Consider the following 17,485-nt stretch of genomic DNA (forward strand, 5'->3'; position numbering starts at 1 on the left):
AAAAAGTACAAACCCTGGGAACTACTTAATTATTAGTTTATCAGATCAGCATCAGCAAAACTATCTTTTTATGTGTTGCTCAGTTTTAAAAACCTACCATGCATATTTCAGTTCTCCCTCTCTACACCCCACACCCTTCTGCTGCTGTCCAGCTGGAACACATCAAGGGTCTAGAAGCCAAGTCAAATGTTGACCCCACCCTCCTCCATCCATTTTAAGGCACCTTCAAAGCCACTACACTGATCTAGTTCAGCTTAGCCAACAACGCCAGCAAATCTGTTATTTAAGACTTTAGTGCCGGGTTTTTATAACTGCCCATTAATACAAGCTTTGATGTATGGTCAAAAAATCCATCTGTAATGAGTTTCATCAGACTGTAGCAACCTTTCCTCAGAAGGTCTTTATTACTATACCTTCATAATCTTCGGACCCAATACTGTTTTATAGTATCATTCTCACTGAACTGCCTTAAAAAACAACACTTGGCATCATTTAACATATCACCTTCTGCAAAATTAAAATACAAAGATCTGTTCATAGTTTCATAGAAGACATTTTTGTACCTACGTTTCCTCTTAGAAAGAAGCTAGGAGTTTCCTCTTAGGAGTATGCAGGCAACAATTGTGTGAAAGAGAAGATAAAGTGATTTTTATGACAAAACCCTTGAGTCAGGATACAAAAGGATTTTGTAAAAGCACAAAGAACTTACTCTGTTGTTCCCCTTTGCAGGATGCAGCAGGGAGGGAAGAGGAAAAAAGAAATATTAGATACATATATTTTACATACATTCAGTCTAACTTGTGCAGTTCTGGAAGTAGCTCAAACCAAATGAACTGACTCAAAGTACATTCACAGAATCCTTTAGTCAGGCAGCTTCCTGAGGAGCACAGGACATTCACGAAGGATCTGAAATGGCCAGCGAAGCTGTAAATTCACACTGCTTTTCAAAATTTCCTCTCTACGCAAACTTTCAGATTCTACTTTTGCTTCCTCCAGTGTAAATTAGGAGCAGCTCCAGGGAAGTCGGTGGACACTAAAACAAGGGTGAGGGAAACGAGGCTCAAAATGATCTAGGGATGGGACCAAAGCCAGAGGGATTTTCGTGCATCGCTAATACTGAGCTTCCAGTACGCAAAGCAACCACTAAATATGTCTGCTTACCCTTTCATGACAGCCACTCCCTGCAAGATGCCAATGAATGGAAAGTTTCACGATCCAATGCTTTTAAAAAGCAAATATTGTACGTTTAGACTAGTAATGAAAGTAAGGAGGAGATGGCATTAGGGAAAGGGGAACGGGAATGGATGGTTGGTGCCAGCCAGGTAAAGTGTGCTGAACAGCTTACGATGAACATCTGTGCTTTCTTTTCTTTTCTTTTAATTACAAGTTTTGCCATGAGCTGGCATGAACAGTGTATATTATCCAGTGGGAAGCTGGCCAAAATAAAAACCAGCCGAGTTGAGAAATACAGTCTGGAAAGGTTAGTCACAAAGTTGTAGCCATTTTTTAGAAAAGGAGGTTTGGACGCCTCAATACAGAAACCCAGCAGTAAAGTCAGCTGGTAAATGGATATCCTGTTTCAAAGTGAACTGGCCACAGTGTGATTTATATCAAGCAAGCTGCCTTGCATATGGGTTGGAATACTAAAAACACTGATTCATTGCTATCTGGGTGGCTGTCGAAGCTCACGTCCTGAGAAACGCAAATCTCTGGGGAGGGAGGTGACCTGGAAAAGTCCAAAAGAATTCAGGGGCTCAAAGAAAAACTCTGAAGGGTGGTTAAAGATAGCTAACAAGTGAATGAATACGTGAACGTACATCTGCACACACTGAGGGATGGAGAACACAGGCAAAAGGAAGCAAGAAGATGGAGGAACGGGGTGTTAGATGGTTTAATGAGTTTTGTTTAGGCACAAAAACAAAATGTCAACAACCTTAGACTTTGCTTAGGGTATTAAAGTACTACTTCATAGCAGTAGTGGTAAGTACCAAGCCCCATTACCACTGTCATCATTCAATTTTAAGTAGTACTACTAGAAAAACAACAGAAAAACAAATATTCTTAGTTGAGAGATTTGCTCCTGGTGAGAACTTGAAGCAAATCTCTTTAATTCAGTGACAAATTCCTACTATTCCTTTCATTGCAGAAGTAAACCAAGTAGGGGCCAATGCGTTGGGCTTTATATCAGCATTCCCGTATGCGAGCAGCAGAGCTGTTAATGAAAGCACACAGCTTAACTTCAGATTCCAGGCTGTGCACACTCCTCTGGCAGTTACAGAAAGCAGGCCAGCCTCACCACTGCAGCACTCCAGGTTTACAGCACTATTAATCTATTTTTCATTTCTAAGCAGCAATTTTTCTACTTCTGGTGCCAAAGTCTTGGATATTCAAAGTTACCAGCTGCAACTTGCACATGAAAAAGAATGAGAAGGTCATCCTGTGAAGGGGCTGGGGTACCTCTTTGCATTTTTAACTGTGGGACTGCTAAGCTGTTAAGAAAGACTGAAGCAAACACAACTTGCTGCCATTTCCTAACAGCATTTCTTGCATGAAAATGAGGTCTCTCAATCTTTGAAGAAGAGTAAAAGACTGGTGGGCATCTCAAAAACTATTTTATGTTGCCAGGCAAAAGTGCAGAACTGAGGAGTGTGCATATGATTATAATGAAAATTCTGTCGAAGTTCCCAATGTGCCCTGAGTGCTGTAGCTTTTGCTTTACAAAATACAGAACTTTAACTGCAGGCTTTCATTACACATTTGAACCTACAGTCGTAGTTGTAGTAGGAAGAAAATACTCTGCAAGATTAGAGTAGCATGAAGGATCCTTCCTGCACAGTTTGATGAGCTACAGCATGAATTTCAAACTGGAGGGTTTGGAACAACAATATTCACTCTTTTTTTGTGATGTAAAGGTGATTCCAGCCCAGACAACAACTGAGTTTTGACTGCCTCCTAACTTTGTCTTTTAAAGACGACTTTCAATCTTGTTTCTGAGATTCCTTCAACAGACAAACTTTAAAAAAAAAAAAGGTTCTTCAGAAAACCTATTTTGAATATAAAATATTTTTAGGGAGATAGGAAAAACAAAGAGACAGAACATAAGTTTAGAAATCCAGCCAGTGTGCCTTTTTTATCAATAAAGGATCAGGTATATGAAGAATATGGCAAACATGGCAGATTCGATTGGCTGGTTTGACACCATAACCTGAGCAAAAAGTCAAAACGATGCAGTATTTTGAAAGTAGGAATTTCTTAGATAACCTCTTATAACTAATCCTTGTAACATGACTTCTGGTAGTCCTAGATAAGAGCTAGGGGACAGGCACCCTACTGGAAAGTCATTAAGAATATTTAAAAAAGAGTGCCAGATATTTGGTAGGTCTCCTGCTGAATTTGTGTCTGACCTATTAAAAAAAAAAACAACACTGTTATTATAATCACTGGTCATTTCTACAATAACTGGAGAATCCCACAGTTCAAGTATTCTGATTTGGCTTTTGCTGGTAGCCTCGACAGTGTTTACACAGAGTACAGGGAGCGTTTCCTGTGCGTGTAAATAGCAGCAGGAAGAGATGGAGAGAGGATTATAGAGGAAGATGTACAGGTATCACAAAAATAAGGGAAGTATGAGGAAGACGATGAAAATGGAAGACATCACAAGACCCTGGGCTCAAGGGACCTGCCCTTGTCATGGAAAACAAGCAGGAATAGGAACAAATTCCACCAAAGTCAAAGCATTATTTCTCAGAATAGATTCTCCTCTGAAGGTATCCATGCGAAAATTACTCTAGAAAGATGAGCTATGCATCAGAGAGTCTTTAGTGAATACTGAAAGAATTTAGTGAATATTGAAATACTGAAGAATTTGTCAATTCAAACTAGTCAAGCACAGAGCACAGGGCAAAACAAAAAAAAGAAGAAAACCCCAATACTGATTGAATCCCATGGAAGCTCTGACACGACTGAGAAAAAGTTGTGGTTACTGTAGGTTTGTCATGGGTAATAAAGGCCTTTTAAAATTGAAACCTTAACTGTAAAACAGAGTAGCCATAATCTGAATGGTCTTAAAGCAGCCTCACTGCTCAGTGCCAAGGTTTTGTTCTGATGCTGCAGGCCTCTGATGCTCCAGTGCCTCACCAGGGCCTCAGCTACGCAGGCACTTGAGGGAGCTGGACTTCAGGAGCTGAGCCAACTCCCTCGTCCCAGACTTATGTAAATGACAAAACACAAAATGACAATGTCCAAAAAGTACAAAATGGTAGTTGGGCATATTCCATTTCCCAGCATTTTCCTTTTTTTGTCTTTTCTGTTTAATTTAGAGGCTGTTTTTCTTGCTGTTTCCTGTTCAATTTGCTTCACATGATTAACACAGTAAAACTGTGTTTGGAAAGGTTTAGCATGTGTTCCATGCACAAAAACATGCAATGATTCAGTAAAATAAATACACGTGATTGCCTCAAATGCTTCTGTCAGTTCTGTAATACAGAGCTTGCAGGAATAAGCTTATTTTCTTTAGAAGATATTCATAGAAGCAATGAAGCACAGAAAACCTCACTTTGCTGAATGCTTTTACTAAACTGTTCCAATGAATGACATTTTGGAACTTTCTTTTTTTTTTGAATTGATGTCTGACACACAAATTAACTGTAAAGTATTTCATTATGAATATTAACCAATTACTTCATCAGGCTACAATGAAAAGGCTACAATTTCTTGAGATATCTGCGGATGTTCTGTTCTCCCAAGTGATGCAATTGGTTTTCTGACTCAAAAAGAGCAGCTACTGAAACCGAGTGAGCTGTAGAACTTACTGAGGATTTATCAGGATAGACACCGGCTCGTAGCAGAGATGCCTTCCAGCTATCCACCTCTTCTTGGGAGTCACAGGCTAGTTCAAGGAAACGGTAATCCTTGTAAACATTCCTAGGACAGAGAGCAGCACACTGTAAAACCAGAATTTTACTTCTTTGTATCACGCACACAGCATATTAACAAAAAATCCTTTGGGATCAGAAATAACTTGGTAATTGTTTCGGACAATGGCGTTTATGAGACAGGTGCTTGTTTAATAATTACATGGAGTACTTAAAAATATCTTACAATGCTACAACACAGCTCTGGAAATAACAATTATCTGAAAGTGCTGTGAAACTGCTTCAAATCAATTTTCCAGCTTTTGCTTCCAAAATGAGGCACATTTAGGAAAAGTAAAACTGTTGTGATACAGAGGACAAACACAGAAGACATTCCAACAAAGCTGTATTTTGAAGCTGATTGCTGCTGTAACCAATAAATATCAGAATAACTAAGGATGCAACTTTTTCCCATGCTAGATCCTTTTGACTTTCAGACACCATCAGTAAAATGGGAAAAAATACAATGACAATTAGAATTTTTTAAGAATTCCTCTAAAGTCTGCCACAATCATACGAAAACTAGGATGTGTTTAAATAATACCTACTGCAGGTAATTAATGGAACTAGATAAATATAAGCATTAGGAATAGGGAATCACATAATGGAAGAAAAGAGAAAGAAGGAAAAATACATTATATGTAGGAAGGTGGTACTTGTAAATTCTCCAATAAATAGAGCAGATTTTCCCCTTACGGTTTAGCCATTAGTTTCCGAATTCACAGTCTATATACCGACCAGATTTGCTATAAATTTGTCAGCCAACAGTCTTTTTAGGAAAGGCCACAAGCTTTGCAGACAAAGGTTATGAAACCACATTTTGCCAGATCTTAAAAGCTGCACAGGAATCGATCTTCCATTGCAACCAGACTGTTTTCTTTCCTTAGCAAGCTATGCAGAGGGGGGAGCGAAGGGCAGCAAGGAGGACTCAGAGAGATTATTCAAGCTTCAAAGAGAGCTTCAAAGAGACAAGGGGTTCTTATAGCTCCGTTATGCAACAAAAGATGTGATTCCTGCCACATATTTTGAGGAAAAAAAGAGTGAACACCTTATAGAACTTGGAGATTATTATTATCATCACTGCCCGGACAGGTTTCTGTAGCATTCAGGAGCTGGTGGGATTTCACCTTCATGCTTCTGGAATACACCTGAAGATGTACTGCTGACTCAAACCAAGGACAGCCTCAGGCACATCTGCCAGGCAGGGCAGCATGCCTGCATTTCCCTCCTAGGACAACCAGACAGCGCACAAAGAGGCAGAGAGGCACTAAAGGTCACATCCCACAGCTTGGACACAGCCACTGGCAGAAGGAATGATTGAAAGCTCTACGTATCTTTTATTGATTAGAAATTTGAAATCAAACCATTTACTTCTTTGGCTCTAAATGCACTTATTCTGCCTTAATGCAAAGAATGGCCTGGACAACCTCTTCAGATTCCGTTACCTTGAAGTGATGATAAAACACTTGAATCTTAATTGATCTGTGGAACTCTGAGTCAAGATTTACAGAATAAAAGACTGAATGAAAACAAACAAAAAAAGATCAATACGGAATCACTAAAGAAAAATTAATTTTTCTTAATGTCTTAATGTCTTAATTTATTGTTAGGAGAAACGTCTACTGAGATAAGTTTTTTGGCTGAGATAACTAAGCAGCTATAAGGAAAAGGAAGGAAAATGAAGAGAAAGGGAAGCTAAAATGGTAACAGGATAGCCTCAGAATACTAAAAATAACAATAGAATACATAAAGACTGTAAAATATAGTGATAGGGAAGTTCCAAAAATACTTATCTGCAAGAGCAAGACAACATGACACCAGCTTATGAAAACATTTTTTCAGGATTGTCATGACATATATTAAACTTCTTGGCATTTTGTGACTTGCTACAGCAAGCATAGCTGTGTGAGAGGGAATTTTAGCTGACTGCTTTGAACAGATGGGAGCTGGCAGTCCTGCACTCCCTGTCATCATATGAAGAGCCTTCCTAGGCGTAGGGACACCCGATGAGCAAGATTCTGGGTGCCTCTGACCCTCTGAGGCCTCTCACTGCAATATGTGAGTGCTCCATGACCACTACAGAAGAACACAGGTTTCTGCTTCACAGAGTAAATGAGGAGCTAAAGGGCACACAAAGCTTGCCTCAGTGCGGGTAAACAGACAGTGCCTCCCAAAACAGCCTCCTTGCCCTTAGACTTCTTTGTCTTTCTCTTCCAGAAAGGCTGACAGGCACAGGAGCATTTCAAAGGAAAAAAAAAAAGCCAAAGCAACTCCTGAAGAGAGCTTGTCCTTTTACTAGCAGAATCTTACCAAAAAAACCCATACCATTAACATGTTTTACTCATTAGGAATCCACTGGCATCTCATGGAAAGCTGTAAAAACATTCTTGAAAACAATTCAAATTTTCTGTTTTGTTCTCTCTTCTACTTTTAAAAATTGCTAAAGATAATGGCACAGAAACAGTTACTACTCAATCCTTACCTACTTGTTCCATATGGAATACAATGAGATCATGCTCTCATTGTCATCTCCATAGCAGCTACATACTTTAAAGAGTGATATAATACAGGATACCAAGAAGAAAAAAGGAACTCTCAAAAATACAAGTTTTGTTGATATTCAGGCAAGTTTAAGGGACTGCAGAAACAAACAGATGCAATACAATAAATGCGAATATGCCTAGCAGTAAAATTTGCATGCCACATTTCCCTTGGACATTTAACATTTTTTAAGTTTGAGCACTCAAACAAGGGAGCTGTGTGCAAAGCTGCATGCATGTACCACATCTAACTATACTGCTTCCTTCTGCAGAGTTCATAACTAAATATCCTGTGTAGTACTTGAAAATAGATCCCAAGAGGGAAAAATATAAAAGATTACAATTTATTATCTGCAGGTTTTGTCACACTCCAAATACACACACCTCAGGATGTGCACTGCAGACAAATCAAAGCACTGCTTCTGGTGATGAGCAGCCAATTGGACTAAAGGTGCCCAAACCAAACGCAGTGCTCCAAGTAAGGCTGCACGGTGGCCTTAACCCCTTTAGCTCCTCCCACTGCAGAAGAGTCCTAGCAAGAAAAGGCAGTAACGGATTACGAGATCTGAAAGCATTCCATAGGAAACAGAGTAGTGGCAGTAAGGCTGGAAAGTGAGTCCAGTGGTGAGTTACTGAGATTCCTGTCCCACCAGTCCTAGCCTAGGCTTGTCAGCACTGCTCAGGGAGGGTTCCATTGCCTATGCAACAGCAGAGCTATAGGAACCAGGCCCAACAGTGGAATAATGGAGGGCTGAAAATCACAAAGAACTTTCTGGATACCTGCTGTAGTGGAGGCAATAGGCAATACCAACAGAGTTCCACAGCAGCTGCGCACCAACACTGCTTGCTATCCGAACAAGTGCTGTATCTCAAGACATGTAGCAGTTCTTGCAACTCCTTAACACCAAGATAAGGTTAAATATTTATCTCCAACAAGCTTGGAAAGATGTTAAAGGTAACCAGTCTATACACATTACAAATCCTGTTGATATGCATGCATATAAATAAATGCATATCCACACACTAACTGTATGCACAGACAGCTTTCAGACTGAGTTGGATCTGGAACATTTCAGTAGACAAAGCTGTACTGTATGTGCAGGTGTTGGGTTTTTTTGCTTTTTCTTTCTTTTTTTTTTTTCTTTCTTTTTTTTTTTTTTTTTGAGAGAGAAAATACAAACCAAGATTAAATGCAAAAGCATTTGTTCTTCCCCATAAACCTTCCTACTGATTTATAGTAGGAGACAGAACAGGAATTAGAGAATGAGAATATTACTGAAATTTTAGGATTGTGCCTATAGGACAATTTATCTCTAATCTTGCAAAGAACACAAAGCACACATAACTTAAACAGTGACACTGAAGCAGTGAAAGCAACTCATAGGCTGACAGGTCAAGGACTGTCCTCCTTTACAGGGATTTGAAACACCTGAAATGACTGTTGGTGAATTTCTCATCTTTTTAGGAGGATGCAAGCAAAATTTAAAATCAACACAAAATCTGGAACCAAATGCAATCTGGCCCAATTTTATTTCACAATAAATGCAAAAGAATGAATTCTGAGGTATCTTTGATTGAAAATGAGCTTCATACTTAGTGACTTAAAATAAGGAGAAAATAACAGAATCCAGATACACCAAACACGCATGCACAACAAAGATAACCTCGAATAAAACTCCACAGATATCCTTTGCTTATTCAGTCTGCAGCTCCACTGGCTATATTCTGCTTCTCTGACCTACTCTTAGTTTGCTATTTTAAACACTTGCAATTCCACAACGTCTGGTTTGACTATATGCACGATTTTTCTTATAAGAAAGCTCTACTAAAGGCTCTGTAAATCATATATTTTAAAGAAACTGACCATCTGCTATGAGTTAACTGCAATGACTAACATTTTCTATCAAGGCATGCCATTTCAGATCAGTACAATGTGAACGTTAATTAAAATTAATTACACATGTCTCTGAAGACATTTTTCTTAATATCCAGAAAAGCCAAAGAGACAATCTCTGAGACAATGTTGAGAAATAACAGCACTTAAGGATTTTGCCGTTAACTCATATAAGTGATCTCCCAGAAGTATAGGGATGTCTTCAAGTTTACACACCCAAATACAGACACAAATGAACTTAAGGTGAAAATGAATTGAGAGATGCTGATTAGCATATAGCCAATCCTGAACAACCAAGTGTCTCAATTTCTATATGAAAACCAGAAGAGAAATGTAGCCATGAAGGGCAACATCTGTGTGGTAAAAGTAAATGGCACAAAAATACTCTGTAACTCCATAGATAAGAAGGCTCAGTTACTGTTGTGATAGGTGATGAAAGGCTGATTTGGAACCTGCCTTGAGGGCCACACAGATACAAAAGGAGCTCCCAGTTGTCAGAGCCCACCACGTACCTCTGCTTCCACAGATGTGGCAGTGATGCACTTTCTGGGTCACACTGAGCAAGGAAGGAGAACTTGTCCTGCAAGCTGAGTCCAGTTTACCAGCCATGACTTGGCCATGCTTACAGCACCTGTCTGTCTGGTAGAAGATCCTACACAATCCTTCAGGGAATTTTCTTGGAGTGTAACTCACATATAAGATATGAGTTTGCCATTCAAGTTTCTTTCCCTGAGAGTTCCCTTTTGCTCCTTAATGCTGGTTTTAGACCACCTATCTCCCATTCTATAATATAAATGTTGTGCAAAGAATTCTTGTCAGTAAAGGCAACAATGAAATATTCCAGAATTATTATTATTATTATTAATGGAATGTAGTTGGGGCACAAAGACTAGCTATTCTTTGAGTTTGTATATTTTCCCCATTCTTAGACACTGTACTCACCAGCAGCTTATAGTTTGTTTACAAATCCCAGCAGCTTTTTTTTTTTTTCTGGGTTACATTTAGATATGTATTTTTTAATTAAATAGATTTTATTTCTTCCTTTTCTAACAGAGAGAGCTGTGAATAGTTTACAGTCTAGTTCTTCCTGAGGCTTAGTTTTCTTAGCAATTCAAAAACAGTAACTAACATATATCTCATCTTAGGCTTTCTCCTTCAGCCTGGCTTCCATCCAACAGCTCCTCTGACCCGGTCTCCTTTCACTAGTTGCCTTTATTTTGGCTGTTTCCCAATTTCCCCTATATATGGATTGCAGTTAACCACTTGTTGTTTGTAAGAAAGAATTCAGTACTTAAGGTTCTAATGCATCTGGAGTCTTAGAGAAGAATTATGCTCCATTCCTTTTTAGAGCAAAACTTAGCCAACAACAGGCACCCAAAATAAAAGGTGTTGTACCTTTCACTTATCAAACATCGCATTCTTTCATGGGTCCTACAAGGTAACGTCGTTTCCTGGGCACTACAACTCCTGACAGTAAGAGCGTGCTCAGGAGACAACAGCTCTATTTCTAGCCCTGTTGTGTCCCTTCCACATTTTCTTTTGATGACTCTCCCCTTTGCATTCATCTGTTTCTCAGATTAAGTATTTACTTCTCCAATAAAACCGCCCCAGACAGTCAGCTCTCATGCAGAGCTGTTAGCTCTGTCACACTGCTTCACAATTACTGAGGAGCAATTAAGTCGCAGGAAACTATTCTGCTGAAGATAAATAAAACAATGGCTTAATAATTGAATTCATTTTCTCACATCCCCCTGCTATACAGAACCATAGAAAGGTGACTGATAAGTGACTACAGATCCTGAAGGGAGGCACAGTTAAAACTATGGTTCTTGTCCCAAACCTCCGTACTTAAAAATGCAAATTGGTAAATTTTTATGAGAAATGCACGAGAATGGGCAAAGGATTTGAACTGAAATCCTAGAAGGAAAGTAAATTTCCCGGGATGGGAAGAATTTGTTTGTTCTTGAACTCTGTCCAAGAGTCTCACACATCCATCAGTTTTGACGGTGAAGGTGAATCTACATGAGCACATGCAGTGACAAAATCTTCTCCATTCTTAGCTCTGCTTCATAAAGTTAATCAGTACTACGTCTACACAACAACTTTGCTAGCACTTCATCTCTTCATACCAAGAGGGAAAGCCTTATCTTGCCTTGTGTTTTCACGAGAATCAAAAGCTGGCTCCAATCCTTGAGCTCCATCCCTATGGGAATACTGGGCAGAACTCACAAGCAGCACCATGGTGTACCTCACTGCATAGTGAGGACTAGCCAGAACTCAAGTTCTTCATAACATTTTTTAATAATCACTGTTTTCAGAGCACAATTACACTTACTATCACTCTGCTTCTCATAAGAGCGAGCAGAAGCGCTCAATTTCACATTACGTTTGACAGCAAAACTGCATTCATTAGTATTGATATACAGAATGGTTCTTTTCAAGTACTTTGAATACACTTGATCTCTTTTCCAGTCTAAAAGACTTGCTAACAGCTTGCTGTGGAGATAGAAGGAAAGGAGAAAAGGATGGTCAACATAAAATAGCAGTCTCCTTCTTGAGAGCCTGAGACACGCACTGCTCAATCCTGCAACCCCACTTCAGTTGCTTGCACGTAGATTTGCATAGACAGACACTGCCCCAAACGATCCGGGAGTCAAAGGACGCTTTCTCTGATGTACTTGGCTCTTAGTGCTGCTAAGGTAAGTGAACTAGAGAAGCCCATCTACAAAGGTCTTCAATGACCTCTATAAATTAAGTGCGCGCACTCAAAAACTTTGAATAAATCATTAAGTTTGCTGAAAAGCGTAACTGTAACCCTCCCACAAACCTGTTACTTAAGCAACACTCCATTTCACACCAAGAGTTTCCTTTTTAAAAAAAATATATATATATTTTTTTTAACTTTTAATTAGAAAGTAACGAGAAAAGAATTTAATTATTTCACAATGCTGGCTTTTCATAGCTGCACAATTATGTACATTTCATGAGAATTTATCTTCACTGTGAAATCAATCGTCACAGTCTCCATTTACTATACATTACCAAGTCACATTTGATTCCTGTCACAGAACTGTTGACTTCTGCAGTAAATCAAAATGACAAATACTGTTAAGTTTCCTTCTGCCTCTATCCCCTCAACTCCTAACTCAAGACGGTTTTTCCTGCTACGCAGTGAAATGAGCATTTTCCTGGTAACTGTATTTCAGAACTGGAAAGGTTTTCATAAATGGAAAAAATGCAATGCATAATCCAGGAAACTATTGAAATGTACAGTATCAGAAACATATGGCTGTAGCAAAATACCTATGCAATGAGGGGCTGGAAATGAAAATGAGAACAAGCTGATTAAAATTCTTCTCCTAAACAGATATTCCTTGAAAATTAAAATATTTTAGTAGGACATTCAAAAAACTCACAAAATCAAGGGAAAAAAAAAAAACACCCCACAGATTATGGAAAAAGGAGATTTGGAATAATCTCCATGCTATCGTCAGTCGCTCTGGAGCAGATGATTTTGCCTTTGTTCTTTAATGATCCACATCTTAAACAGTAAAATGTTTCCATAACAAGAACCCTCAGTGGGCAAACTCAGAAAACTGATTTCTTTCCCAATTACAAGGTTTTAGAAAGAAAGTAGAAACTAAGCTAATCATTACATTAATTTTGACAAAGCAAGCAATATTTGGTGCCCTCTATACTCAGGAAGCAGATCAACGTAGTAGCATAAAATAAAACAACAGAAAGACTCCTCATTTCAACAGATTTTTACCATTTTTTTGTTTCAGTTTCCCCAGGAAACTGGGAAGGGAACACGGGCCCCAGCTGAGTGCTGGATCGCTTTGCTCAACTTGCAGTATCCCTACTTCTGCTGAAACAATCTATGAATGTAGGAGACACTGCAAAGCAAACTGATACTCAACTTGTTTTGACTGATTTGTGCCAGGAGGCAAATTTTTGTAAATATGAAAAAAATCAGTTGCTTCACAATAACAGAGGGGCTGCTGTTCTAATTAGAATTCAATAAACGTTTCTTCAAGAACAAGTTCTGCCTCCTTTTAAGTTGGAGGAGTGTCTTTGTAAACAGCCACTCCCAAGACAGTTATTCTGTGGTCTTATCATCATGCTGTCACGTCTCAACATGCCCATACAGACACACGGGTGTTTTTAGAGCAGCCTGCTGATGCTGGAGGCTCTACTCGCAGCCCAAATGGGCACGGTTGTCACAGACATGGCAAGCATTTTAGACATCTGACTTTGAGATCTTTGCTGTCTGGTGTGCGTGAAGATCCAGTGAAAATGCAAATGTGCAAATAATGCTCAAAGAAATCCCAAAATTGCCAAAGGAAATGCATGCTTACCTTGGATTTTCATGGCAGTTCAGTGATTGATATTTAAGATGATGAAAGCATTCAAATGTTAGTCAAGCAAAGGAGAAACAATGAGGCTAAACTTAACAGATTTCTCATGGAAGGCTGACATCAACCCACCATGACAGCCATCCTTCCTGACGAAAGTATGTGCAGTGATGGGACAATGGACAAATCACACAGCTACAGTAGAAAATCATAATTACATTAACTTCCAGCATCTGAAGAGAAAAGATGAAAAGTTTTGCAAAGTTTTTTTCTGTGCTCCAGAAATGCTTGCTGAGAATAAGATTTCAGAGACATACTTTCAAAGGACATCTCTTGGCAAACAATGTCCACATGTGGGCTAGCTGAGATGTCAGCAAATGTAGGCAAAGCCTCCTTGGGGCAGTTCAGAGTGAGACTCACATTGCGTCCTCATGTTTCTGGAGCCAGCAGAAACTTGACAGCCCAGAAATCCTGTGCTTTGCTTTTGCTTTGCACAAGGGAGGGACACTTGTAGCTTCTGAAAGAACTATTTCTAGCCAGTTCAGGAGCAACAACAGCTGGCTCTGCAGGGAGCCACATCCAGCCCTCATCATCTTGAACATCTGATTGAATTGCCTAGCTTTAGTGGCTGGGGGGGGTAGATGTGAAGAGACTCAGCAGAAAAGAAGAAAACAATGGCACTGATGAATACTACCTCTAAAAGACATTCTACTTATTTTCCTGAAGAAGAAACTACAGAACTTGCATTTCATTGGCTGCAGTGCAATTCCACTGATCTAACTACAAATGCAGTAATAAATCAGTAAATAAATTAACAAAAATGCAGGTCATTTATATGCCTTTAAGTGTTCTCATGTTTTCCTGGCTTAGTTGTGCAGTTATCTGAATTGGCTCTGCCCCCTCGGTGGGCTTCCTCAGAGTGACCAATCCCTCAAATCAGAGGACAGAGTCTGAAAGAAAAGTCTGAGGCAAAACACTACAAAGCAAAGATTCCAGTGAATTGAGAATGCAGAGGATTTGTTCTCCATTCAGCTGTATTTAAACCCAAACAAACAATAAAACGATGCTCAAGAATACAGACAAGCAAGTTTTTCCACTGGAGAAAGTGGAAAGCAATGACGCGTTGGTGATTTACACCAGTTGAATCTGGTCACAAGGTACAGAAGTCATGAATGTTTTGGTAAGCCTAGGAGACTGCCAAACAAAACAAAAATAGGATCAGGAGATGATTATTCAGCCATGCAGAAAAACTAAATGACGAATCACGGAGCATTTCACCCCATGAGTGGCCAGGAGAACGGACACTAACCTTTCAACCCATCATTATGCAACAGCAAAAAAGCAGATGAATCGAGAGTATCAACATTTTGTTCACTCAACACAGTGGAAATAGCAGAACTGCACTCCCAGTTGTTAAAATGCTCAGTCAGATACACCTTTATGCAATTATCTGCAGAAAAGCACATTCTCTTACCTCTGCTCCGTGTTAAACAATGCAAAGATATGTTTGCTAGACATGAAGCTCTTTTCAACATCACGCACTTTCAAGTTGTCCAGAGGAAGCATGTACTTCTTCTCTTTTTCCTAGGAAAAAACAGATCAAAACAGCACTGTGTAAGAAGACTCAAAGAAGTCTGACACCAACATGCTCTGATCAGTCAGCGGTATCTTCAGTACTTTTATTATAAGAGTATATCTAAAATCAAAATGGCTCGTTATCTTTCACAGATATAACTGCAAGAGAAATGAAATGTCAGTTCCAGTTGTTTTTCTCTGATCCTATTGAAATGTTTCCTAACAAAACCAAAGTAATCCACCAGAAATAAATAAGCATCTACATTTATTCTTCTCCCTTCCTCTGAATTCTAAGAAGACACAGATTTGACTAAAAGGAATCTAATCAATACAGAACACTCCTGCCGTGTCTGTGCAGCGACTGGAGTAAGCTGTGATATAAAATTAATCTATTTGGAAGTACTATTATCAGATTTTTTTGGCTGGCATTTGATGCTTCCTGGATAAAATTTCTTTCCACTAGTCAAGCATATCAAATCACAGAAAATCAAATATATACATTGCACATAAACAAAACTGGACTCCACTCTAACCAGCTCAGTGTCCATACAACAGACATTATCTACTCTCTCTTGCTGTTGTGAACTATTCTCTTATTTATTCTCTCATGTATCGCACTCTCATTAGCAGCACAGTCTCATTTACAGCACAGTTGGTACAATTTCTAGGTTGTAAGTTTCTGGCTTCGTCCACTCTAAATTAAGGACTAGTAACACCGACAAGCTAATTTATGATGCCTCAACAAAAGGGTCCTAAGATTGCGAACCATTCCTGTTGTGTTTAGCTTCATTGAAGTCCTGCTACTGATAGAGAAACCAGGGCAGAACTCTCTGTTCTTCTCTGCTAATACAGTTCATGCTAAGTAGATGTCATTTAAAGACATCTTGCAAAACAAGAGGGACATCACCTGCATCAGAACATTTATGCCCTGAAACTTGTGCATCAGAGCATTTATGCCCTAAAACTTGTGCAGTGAATACCAGATGATCTTCTCCTGAACTTAGCTATTCAACAACCCCATGGAAGAAGTTCAGTTAATAACCAAAGGAATAAAGCTGAGGATTCCTTTACAGTTCCCTGCCCGGCATCACAAACTAAGACAGTCTGAAAATGACCATCATTAGAACTAACTGTGAAATCTTGTACCCATTGCACTTGCTGAAGAGGACTGAACAGGACGCTGCTTGGTAAGAAACATTCATGTGGTTTATTGTACCATGAAACAGAGTAAAAGGACCAAATTCAGCTAGCAATTGTTTTTAATTTGTACAAATTCCCTTGTCACTTCCATAAGTAATACACAAAAGTAACTTCCATGCAAAGAACTGGAAGAAGTTCTAGCTGTTCTGCAGTGTGTGAGCTGGGAGGGCAGAAGCAATAACACTTGGCTAAGCTTCAGCAGATTGCAAAACTAAACTGGATGGGAATGTATCTACAAGTGAAACTGTAAAAATATTATAGTGATGTGTCCAGCAATGGCTCACTTTCCTAGACAGCTTTATAACAGGCCTCAGTAGAGGAAAAATGCATATTTCAAAGGCCCTTCTGGTAAAGCTTGGCTACTACTGTTTTGTCAAATCCAGAGTGGAAGTATTACATAAAAGTTATCTGATGCATTTTCAAACTGTCTAGATCAGCCATCTTAGAAAGTGTACCCAGCTAAATATGTAAAGGTCACATACAGCATATTCTACACTCTCCCATCTAATGAGTATTCTAATGAAAGACCCTTTAGGTCTGTCAGTCTAAGCTACTTATCAGAGGTAACCTGTGAATTAAAGATAAATTATAGCTTTCAATTGAAACCTGGACTAAATTGTAACATAAGGGGTGAGGTGCTGGAACTGGCTGCCCAGAGAGGCTGTGGATGCCCTGACCCTGGAGGGGCTCAAGGCCAGGCTGGATGGGGCCCTAGGTAATCTGATTGGGTTGGAACTGGATGATCCTTGAGGTCACTTCCAACCCAAACTGTTCTATGATTCTATGAATCATTTATGATTCCATTACCAGAAATGTGAATGCTTCAGATGAAGAGCTTGTTTAGACAGACGCTATTTACTGATAAACCAAGCAACAGATGAGTAAAAATAGCACCCGATGAAAAAACTACACCAAGATTCTGATTGTCTATTCAGAAGTAGGAAAGTTTTGTAAATGTTTGGTGCCAAACTGTGAGAAAGTGTTTGTTCTGTAGCCACCAGGAAAAAG

General features: G+C 39.2%; 1 protein-coding gene across 5 annotated transcripts in view; it reads right to left on the minus strand.

Moving 5' to 3' along the window:
• Positions 1–17,485, minus strand: part of DNM3 (dynamin 3) — a 166,772-nt gene that overhangs the window by 48,877 nt on the left and 100,410 nt on the right. For all 5 annotated transcript variants that reach the window (XM_052665623.1, XM_052665622.1, XM_052665620.1 and 2 more), the window contains 2 exons: positions 15,177–15,286; positions 4,812–4,923 (listed from right to left, as the gene is read on the minus strand). In XM_052665623.1, the coding sequence (XP_052521583.1) occupies positions 4,812–4,923; positions 15,177–15,286 (222 nt within the window). The remainder of the gene's footprint in view (positions 1–4,811; positions 4,924–15,176; positions 15,287–17,485) is intronic.

Source organism: Tympanuchus pallidicinctus, unplaced genomic scaffold, assembly GCF_026119805.1.
Source record: "Tympanuchus pallidicinctus isolate F22 unplaced genomic scaffold, pur_lepc_1.0 scaffold7, whole genome shotgun sequence".
Lineage (NCBI taxonomy): Eukaryota > Metazoa > Chordata > Aves > Galliformes > Phasianidae > Tympanuchus > Tympanuchus pallidicinctus.